The sequence below is a fragment of the Cololabis saira genome, chromosome 3 (genome assembly GCF_033807715.1).
Source record: "Cololabis saira isolate AMF1-May2022 chromosome 3, fColSai1.1, whole genome shotgun sequence".
NCBI classification, from domain to species: Eukaryota; Metazoa; Chordata; class Actinopteri; order Beloniformes; family Belonidae; genus Cololabis; species Cololabis saira.
Window position 1 is genome coordinate 31182013 of NC_084589.1, and position 9707 is coordinate 31191719.

Below are 9707 nucleotides of genomic sequence, written 5' to 3' on the forward strand. Positions count from 1 at the left end.
AGCTGCGCCAACGACTTTCTTTTTTCCTGGGCTTTGTGTTGAGCGTTTTTCTTTGTTTTTTTTCCCCCTCAAGAATTTAAAGCCAGTCGTGACACGTTTTTGCGGCGTTTTGCAATTTTCTCGGCGTGATATGTAATGCCGAATAGGCAAACATTTTTGCGCTTCATTTGCCCGACCTTTAACCGAGTCACAGCAAAGCAAAAGCAAAGTAGAGTTGTTGTTGAAAAAGATGATATGTCTTGCTTTCATAACCTTACATAAACACCCGTCATCTGAGCAACTTAGTTGTTTTTTTTTTTAATCATACTTTTTATTAACGAACTTTGGATAGCGGATATTATCCTGTAGCATACCAGCATACTGTATACATAAATATTACAGTTAGCTAGTGTTGTGTCTTAAACTGTTAAGCCATGTTCCTTATGTGAAAAATGTTTTTTTCAAGTTGCCCTAAATCAAATACGTTTGTTACAATTTGCGCTTTCTTTTACTTTGTTATTCTGTTAAACAATCAACATTCTCCACAAGTGCCAACAAACATCACTACGTTTCAGATTATGTTATAGAAATAGAAAATAGAAATAGAAATACTTTATTATCATTATACTGGTACAATGAGATTAGGCAGCAGCTCCGTAAAAGTGCAAAACATGCAAAGATTATGTAAACAAAGACTGTGTAAACAACAAAATGAGAAACAGGAAACATAAATATATGTACACTATGAAAATGAGTGAATGAGAGAATAATAATGCACATGAATGAGTGGAAGAATATTGCACTTCAATGGATGGAAGATTATTGCACATAAATGAGTAAAGAATATTGCACATAATGGATGAAGATTATTGCACAGTATGAGGTAGCTTATTGGTTTAGAGAGTTCACAGCTTTGGGGAAGAAGCTGTCCCTGAGTCGGTTTGTTCGGGTCCGTATGGACCTGAAGCGTTTTATGAAAAGTTTGAAAGCTATAGGCTATCCAATTGTAATTACTTGCCATTATAGTGGTGTCTTTAATGTTTTTTTGTTTGATCATTTGTTTTGTTTCTGTGTTGGTGTGTTTAATTGCCTCATAAAAATGGCTTTCGGTGCTTTATATTTTGCCACTCGCATTCATTGCAAGATCAATTAAAGCCTGAATTATGGTTTAACGTTAAATCGACGCAGAGACTACGCCGTAGGCTACAGCGTAGGGTTCGCGGCGAAGCGCACCGCTCTGCGTCGGTGTAACGCGGGACCATAAATCAGCCTCATTAAACCTCATGGATTTGATGTGTTGTTGCTGTAATGCCACCACGCGTCCACCAGGGGGCGCAGGAGGCTGCGCGTCCCCGGCAGGAAGTAGACGGAGCAGAAGCGGAAGCGCTGAGAAACTGCATCGGCGTTTTTATCCGTAGGGGGGAAATCAGGGTGTTTTTTGTTTAATATAGACTCGGTGTCTTCGAACCGATACCAAAAGATGGACAGATAGTGTCTATTTTAATGGGTGAGTTGGCAAAGTGTAACGCAACTTTGAAACACACGGCGGTGCACGATGAGCAGCTGGGTTAGCTGCTAAGGTTAGCCTGCCAGGCTAACGTCAACGCCTGCAGCGACCACTGTTTTTAGCAAGTACAGATGTATTAATGCACTTATTATTACACTTTATTATGTAAACAGATATCCACCGTGCAGTTCTACCCGGCCGGCATATTTATTTCAAGATTGTCGTGTCATGGTGTACATTTAGTGTTAATTAAAAGCGTTGTTTGGCGCCTGAGTATCTTGTATATATCCACTTATGCACAATTTTGTTATAAATAGATGGTATAAATAACCTTTCTTAGCAACATTAAGCTGATATTAAGTTAAACTATGATTTAACTTTTTCTGGTTATTGAAATTTCAGTAATTTTTCCACTTAAATCAAGGAGAGTAACACTACTGAGGAGAATTTGAGCAACATGTTGCATTTTTCATGTTATTATATTACTGCTGTGTTAATTTAAGTATCTCTGACTCTACCCCAGACTGTAGGTCGTGGTCTTTTTAAAAAAAGTAAAGGTGATCCATCACATCTGTGCCCAACTTGGACTGTTGAGCGGGATTTGCATCCACAGGAGAATCTGCTTCCAGAGAAACGACAGAGTTCCTCTTTGTGTGTCTGCGGCAGCAGCATGGCGAACAGCACTCCCATCATAGTGAAGGGTCTGCCCTCGGGTCCTGCGGGCAGAAGCAGTCCAGAAGGATCTCAGGTCAGTTTTACTTGTTGTTTTTATATTAGACTATTTGCTGGTTTGTCCATAAAAGTTGAATCTTGGCGACATATTGTGTATTTAATGAAGATTTTAAATTACTCCACATATGAAGAAAAGTAAGGCTTTCCTTTTTTCGGGGGGATATATATATATATATATATATATATATATATATATATATATATATATATAATTAGGGCTGTCAAACGATTAATTTTTTAATCGCGATTAATCGCATGTTGTCCATAGTTAACTCGCGATTAATCGCACATTTATTCACACATTTTTTGCTGTTCTAAATTACCTTTAGGTGTTTTTTTTAATGTTTTTAATACTGTTAACAACATGAGAAACGGCAAATATGCTTGCTATATGTCAATGTTTATTCAACTTTCCACAAAAAAAAGCTTTTGACCCGAACTTAACATTCCTTCTGGACTTCGATGGTAATTCATTTCAAATCGACAGTACATGAAAATAACTTTAGTCTCGTCCAGCAAACCATCAGACATCTTTTTGAAAGTGAACTTGCCGTTCAAAAGTCCCTTTTCATTCTCCATCTTTCAATTCACCATACTTTTCCTCAAACTACGGGTGCTGTCGAGCGCCAGAAATTATATAATGCGCGTTTTTTTATCCTGCACGTTAATCGTGCGGTAAAAAAAATGTCGACGTTAAGTTAACGCGTTATTAACCCATTAACTTTGACAGCCCTAATATATATATATATATATATATACACACACACACACACACACACATATATATACGTTATATGTATTTGTTTTTCTCCCCACTGAATGGTGCTCCCAGGTGCTCTCTAAGAAGAAGCTCCAGGACTTGGTGAGAGAGATTGACCCAAATGAGCAACTGGATGAGGATGTTGAGGAGGTCTGTTTTCAATTTATAATTTCAAGTGCTGGGCTAATATAAATAGGGGGAAATTAGTGTCACAAACATCGTACTGCTGTACAATATGTAGCTTTGTTGCATTTTAAATGTTACATGAAAATGGGTGGGTACTGGGATATATCTCTTGTTGTGGGAGATTGGTTTTGAGTTTTGGAAATGCTTGCCTCTTTTCAGATGCTGCTTCAGATTGCAGATGACTTCATAGAAAGTGTAGTGACAGCAGCCTGTCAACTGGCACGCCACCGCAAATCTAATACATTGGAGGTTAAAGATGTTCAGTTACATCTAGGTGAGTTTATCATGGCTCGAGAAGGATCCTGACAATTGTTTTTTTTTTTTTTTTTTTTTTTTTTTTTTTTTCAAACTTGTGAATAGTCTGTAGCCCCTTTCACACAGCCAGTTCGAGGCGGGAACGTTGCGCCTTTAAGCCGCCTCGCTGTTCTGTGTGAAAGTCACGGAGGCGGAATGGGGGGGCCAAGTGGCCCCACCAATAAGCCGGCAGCGGAGGTAGTCACAGAGCCGAAACGGGGTCTGTGTGAATGACACAGCCGGCATGCCGGGGCCAGCGCTGACGCTGACGCTGTCGTCACGCCTCTGATTGCGGAACGCCGGCATGCTGTGTGAATTTACAGACGGGAGCGGCGTTATGTCGGCGTTGTATGGTTCTGTGTGAACCAACAAAGGCGGCGTATTGGCAGGACTTCTTTACACCAATATTGCGGAATCTCTGTGTGAAAGGGGCTTGTGTCTCTTAATGGCAACACAAGAAATAAGAAGTATGATTGTTATCCTGTTGTCATGGTTTTTCTGAAACACCTATTGAAATAATTTGATGAGTAAATATGCATTTTCTTGATATTTATCCTTTTAAGCCAGAGTTCTGTTGTGATATTGAATGCAAAAGGTTGTTTATCAAACATTTAAAGTTTATGTGTGTATCTCCTTGAATGAAAAGCAAAAGTTTCATGAGTTCATTGGCTGTTTCACATTTACATGGAGGCCGAATTACTAGTTTAGCAATTATCTCGTCTTCTTTGTTGTTGTCATTTTAAAGCACACACAGATTATGAAGAGTTAAAACAACCACATCAAAGTTATTTTAACAATTTTTGAAAAAAGAAAGGAGTTTTTTTCTAATAGACTTAGTTACTTGGATAAAAAATATAGCCTTCAAAGCAGATGTTACTGTTTTTCTGGTGTTTGATTTTGCCAAACATGAATTGGAAATCCTGGGGTTACAGTCTGTGTCCTGCTGGCGTCTTGTATTGCTTTTCACAGAGCGTCAGTGGAATATGTGGATTCCTGGTTATGGCTCAGATGAAATCCGACCGTTCAAGAAGGCCTGCACCACAGAGGCTCACAAACAGGTGAACTTTAGAACGCTTTGTTTCTGTTATATCATTATACATATGGTTGGCATAGGCAGAAGGAAAAGGTTCCCCATCTATTTTTATGAATGCATACATGTCAACATTATTGATTTGGTGAATATTATAGCGGTCATGTACTGGTCCTCATTGTTTGCATCTGTTTTTGTTTCAGAGAATGGCGCTGATCCGCAAGACAACCAAAAAGTAGCATGACTAATGTGTTGTACCCACTCTTTGTATTTTTTTTTGTTTGTTTGTTTTTTGTTTTGTTTTTTTAATCTGGGTTTTTTTTTTAGACTATAGAACAGATAATTGGTTTTGGTGAGGTATGTTTTTCTTTTTGACATCAAATGTTAAATTATGTCTAAATTTTTAGTGTTTTGCCGGAGTCATTGCACAATAATGGTATTTGTCTGTTTCATTCTGTTTTCTTTGCCACTAAGCTAAGACTGACAGAAATCCTTTGCAATTTTTGTCAATAAACATTTACTGGAATACATCTTTTTGATGGTGACTGTTTCTGTTTTGCATTTTTGATAGTCTTAAGCATGTTGATCTGAAAATTACAAACTCGTACGTTTACCCAGAATTTGCAGAAATAAATGTAGTTGGTTTTGGTTTGGTTATCTTGCATATAAGAGACATGTGCTGAGGATGGACCAACACCCTTGTTTACGCACTACATTTTAGCAGCAAATGTATACAATATGTATTGTTTTCATTATTTTTCAGACATGTACATGCTGCTAGATAATGTAACTTACTGTAGTTTTTCTTAATGACATTAATTCCAGCATCAATTGTGAACTTTTGTACTTTCTCTTTTCTGGCTAATCATAGAAAAAAAACAACCTTTAGCTGAATTTTTAGCACAAGTATAATTTATCAAAACATGTTTTGCAGTATGGGTTATACACAGATAAGACACATGAACAACAAAACACTTGGTAAAGTGAGTAGCACTGCTAATTATCTTACAAGCCTGTGTTCTGATGAGACAAATCATCCTGGCATTCACGTGGCCATCTCTTTGATACTAGCCACCTACCTAAACATTTTTATAAACCCATAATGCCCACCATATGCCAAAGGCACTATATTAAAGGAAGAAAGAGTCTGAGATTTGCTGCTGGGCTCCAAAGTCCTCAAATACCAGTGTGGTTTCATCTGTGGGAAGGAAGTTAAATACATTAAAAACCTAACCCGCAGGGCTTAAGGGATCCGTTGCTGCTATCCTGGCACCAGACGCTCCAGGATATCCTCTGATGGAGCGGTTTTGATAGTGTGAGAAAAACCTACTGAATGTTATCCATTTGGTCACAAGACTAGTCCAACGATCTAAATGGAAAACGTATTGCCGTTGTTAAGTTAATAGGTATTCAATGTTTGTTTAAAATGTTAAATTATCCGTATTTTATGTCAGGTGGCTTTTAACGTGAATCTTCCAGTAGAATTAATATCCAAAGCAAAGGTTGGCGCATCAGTTAATATTGATCTGTTAAATCCAGTTGGCGGGTTAGTAACAGAAACCATTGACGATCTGTCTTCGTTTTAGATGCAGTTGGATGAACTGTGATTGCTATTGAAACCCGTCAAAACATTTCAAAAGAACAATATTCAAAGATGCCCAAGAAATTGGTTTCAACAACAGCACCCAAAAACAGGACTTTTATAGCATGCTGTGAAAATTATTGGTACATAGATTAAAGCCTTTCTGTGTAACTCCTCAGAACAAAAGATTAGTACACATAAAGGCAATGTTTTTAATCTATTCTAAACCAAGACCCTCAGTACCATTACTGCTGTTACAAACAGAACATGGACAAAAACACTGAATGGTTATACAGTGCAGTTGCTCCACCAACTTTTCAACCTCTTGTAAGTTCCAACCCTGGTGTGGACATGCATCAACAATAGATTTCTTTGCTTTATTTAAAAGAAAAATTCCAAGTATTTCCTTACTAGGGAACAATCTCTCACATTCTAACCTCTAAAATATATCTAATCGCTCCTGTGAGGTTGGAAACCACTTTTTCAGTGCTGGAAAATTGGCTAGGCTACAGGTGTTGAGATACAAAAATCAATAGTAGAGGAAAAAGTGATATCCCCTGACTTTAGATTGAATGTAATTGTGACACAGTTACTTTTTCCCACCCCCTTAGTACCTATTAGACTGATTGGGGAAAAAAAAGCACAAACCACCGGACATCAGCTTTACAACCCTTGGTGTCTCCGAACTGAGGTTAAGTAATGACCTCATCAGTCCATTAGTGTGATGGGCTGTGGGCCACAGAGGAGAGAATTAAACCCATGTGTCTTGAAAATACAAAAATCTATAATATTTGCCCCTAAAAGTCAACCTCACTTGTGCAGCAGCTTTACTTTGCAGGGAACACCGCAAGCTAGACTTGAATGCTGAGTATTTCTTCTGCAGGGTAATGATCCTGATATACGCTTTGAGCACAATTGAGAATTTAGTGAAAATAGAGCAAATTCAGTCAAGTATTGAAAGTGTTCATTGTCCTTCTTAAGAACATTGAACAGTAAGTCTAAATGTTTTAAAGACAGTCTCTTTCTAGTCATGAAATTCCACAAAACATATCTTTTGCATTCTACATTTAAATCTACTTGTTTTGGGATTCATGTCCTTTGTATTACTAAGTGATAAAGGATGTATTTTCAGAATACAGGTGGGACAAAAAAAAAAAAAAAAGGGCACACATTACAGTAGATTGATACCATCAATCCAACTTCCCGGCAGGTGGTTTTGCTCTCACAGCAGCACGAGTGCACGTGAGTGACGGTTGCCAGTAAGGCGTTTACTGGCAGCACTTCTTTTTCTTCTCGGGGGCTGTGCTGGGTCGGGAAACGCTGGCTCTCTGTAGCTGCAGCGCCTGTGGCGCAGCGCATTTCACACCATCCCAGCCTTCCTGCAGCTCGACCTCCCCGCTCAGCAGACCCTGGTAGACCCGTCGGGTCAGCAGCTCGAAGGACTCCCTCACATTCTGACCAGTCTTGGCAGAGGCCTCCATGTACGGCATGCCCAAGTGTCCTGCCAGCCTCTCAGCCTCTTCCCGGCTCACCGCCCTTTCCCCTTCAGCCTCTCGGTCGCTCTTGTGGCCCACCAGGACGAACAGAACCTTGTGCGGCTGCACGCGCTCGCACACCTCAGAATGCCACTCCGTGACGTGATCAAAGGAGGCTCGGCTTGTAATGTCGAACACCAGCAGGCCCCCGACTGAGTTGCGGTAATAAGAACGAGTCACTGACCTGAGGAAGGACGTGAGGCAGGGAGAAAGAAAAAGAAATAGAGGAATGTTTCAATTTCAACACATGAAAAACCTGCCAAAGTCCAAACAGGAGAGGGCAAAGTTCAGACTTTGCCAACAGCGTATTTCTTTCTCCACTAAACACCTTCACTGTATAAGTTAAATTCTTTCAGATAATGATTGACAAAGAATCTATCTCTGTAAGAAACTGATAATAACCGTGTTTAATCATGAAACCGCCAACGTGCCTGCTTGCATACAGGTCTGTCACGAGTCACTGACTTTTGTTTAGGGCAGAATTAGTCGGGCTCTCCTACTAAACTCAAAACTTCATTAAAAAACCAAAAAAATGCATCGAAAACAAACATAATTAAACTGGGCTTTTCGCTGACTCCTAGGATAACATATAAGATGCGGCGCAGAGGTAAATACAAACAGGCACAGTCTGCAATTTGTTGCAGTTCATTCAACTGGACAGCTGAAATAATGAATGTAGAGAGAGTATTAAACATTAAACATTTCATTAAATATGCTGAGAATGTCAAATGGTGCCGTCTTCAAGAATTGCACAAGCTGCATTTATATAAACACTGCGCAACGATCTTGTAAAGCTGAATGCAGTTACAGCTGAAAGCAGTTCATTTGAGGGTAATATTTGAACGTTGTATTTTTTCAGTGTTCATAATAAAAAGTGTTATTATGAAATATTTAAATGTCTAATAAGAAATGTGGGAATAAGTGTCATGTGGGATTAATAGGTTCTGAATACCATATGGATGAGCTTAACTGTCATTATTGTAGACCTTGTTGCAGGACGCTCACCTGAACCTCTCCTGTCCAGCCGTGTCCCAGAACTGCAGCTTGACACGGACCCCACGCTCCACCTCCAGGAAGTGGACGTAGAAGTCTACACCTACTGTCTGGTTGATAGACTCCAGAAACAGGTCCTCTGTGTAGCGCTTCAGCATGGAGGACTTCCCCACCGTGGAGTCCCCCAGCATGATGATCCGGAACTGGTACTGCCACAAAGTCAGGTCCATTGTTGCTGGCAGGGAGGAAAAGATACACAGACGAGAATAGCAACTTCAAAGAAGTGAAGTGTAAAACTGAAAGTTGAAGAGCATCGGTGGTATAAGTGACCTTGGCAGGAGAGACAAGCAATCCCATACCACTTTCCACTATCTGATCTCTTACCCCAGATGCTCCAAGTGTTGAGAAACAACCAGGCAGCCACTCCTCATTAATCACCACAAACAGTGGCGCAGCCTTTCCTTCACAGCCATGCCAGGCTGACAAGCATTTGATGGCTGCAGTACGTATTCCTCAGTCTCATCCCCATGCTGGCTGGGTGAACTGTGAAGGCACTTGTCTGGAAAACCGTGTCCCAGAGAGCTCTTCTCACATCCCCACGGTTCTCATCCGGGCGGCTGACCCAAACTGCTACTGTAAGCATGTGGAGGGGTGTGGACTTTCAAAGTTTGCCTGTTGGTACTTGACAAAAGGAGGGGCAAACGGCACAAGGACACGGGGAGGACTGCCGTGGAAGGGGAGCTTATGAGGAAGTGCTGCTTCTATGTAAAACCATATCACGGGAAACTGTTCAGTTTCCTGTTGTTACAAACTCATATGTATCTATAAGTAGAATTAACAAACATGAGGAATGAGGGTTGGTGTTGTCAGAGCTTTATAAGGTTTGCCACAGCTTTGATCACTTTATAATCTCGTTTTACGAGAGAAAATTGCTACCCAAAAAGGGAAGTTGATAAGAATAGCCTGAAATTCCCAGGGAAATGCCAGAATTTAATGATGCAATAGGCATAGTGATGCCTTTGTCTACAAATACCCAACTACAAACTCTCCAAATGTGAACAGCTTGAATGGAAATCAGGCAGTACATACCGGCCGAATTTGATGCTGAT

At 40.0% G+C, this 9707-nt stretch overlaps 2 protein-coding genes across 2 annotated transcripts; one reads left to right on the forward strand and one right to left on the reverse strand.

Moving 5' to 3' along the window:
* The first annotated feature begins 1338 nt into the window (after positions 1 to 1338).
* Positions 1339 to 5018, forward strand: taf12 (TAF12 RNA polymerase II, TATA box binding protein (TBP)-associated factor). The gene is made up of 6 exons (XM_061718458.1): positions 1339 to 1486; positions 2010 to 2234; positions 3051 to 3128; positions 3324 to 3438; positions 4428 to 4516; positions 4692 to 5018. The coding sequence occupies exons 2-6, from the start codon at positions 2157 to 2159 to the stop codon at positions 4725 to 4727; spliced, it is 396 nt and encodes a 131-aa protein (XP_061574442.1). The 5' UTR covers positions 1339 to 1486; positions 2010 to 2156; the 3' UTR covers positions 4728 to 5018.
* Positions 5019 to 5394: 376 nt separating this feature from the next.
* On the reverse strand, positions 5395 to 9215 carry rab42b (RAB42, member RAS oncogene family). Its single transcript, XM_061718460.1, has 3 exons — positions 8983 to 9215; positions 8611 to 8833; positions 5395 to 7789 (listed from the first exon to the last, which is right to left on the reverse strand). Exons 2-3 carry the CDS (start codon positions 8826 to 8828, stop codon positions 7339 to 7341), a joined length of 669 nt encoding a protein of 222 aa, XP_061574444.1. The 5' UTR covers positions 8829 to 8833; positions 8983 to 9215; the 3' UTR covers positions 5395 to 7338.
* Positions 9216 to 9707: the final 492 nt, after the last annotated feature.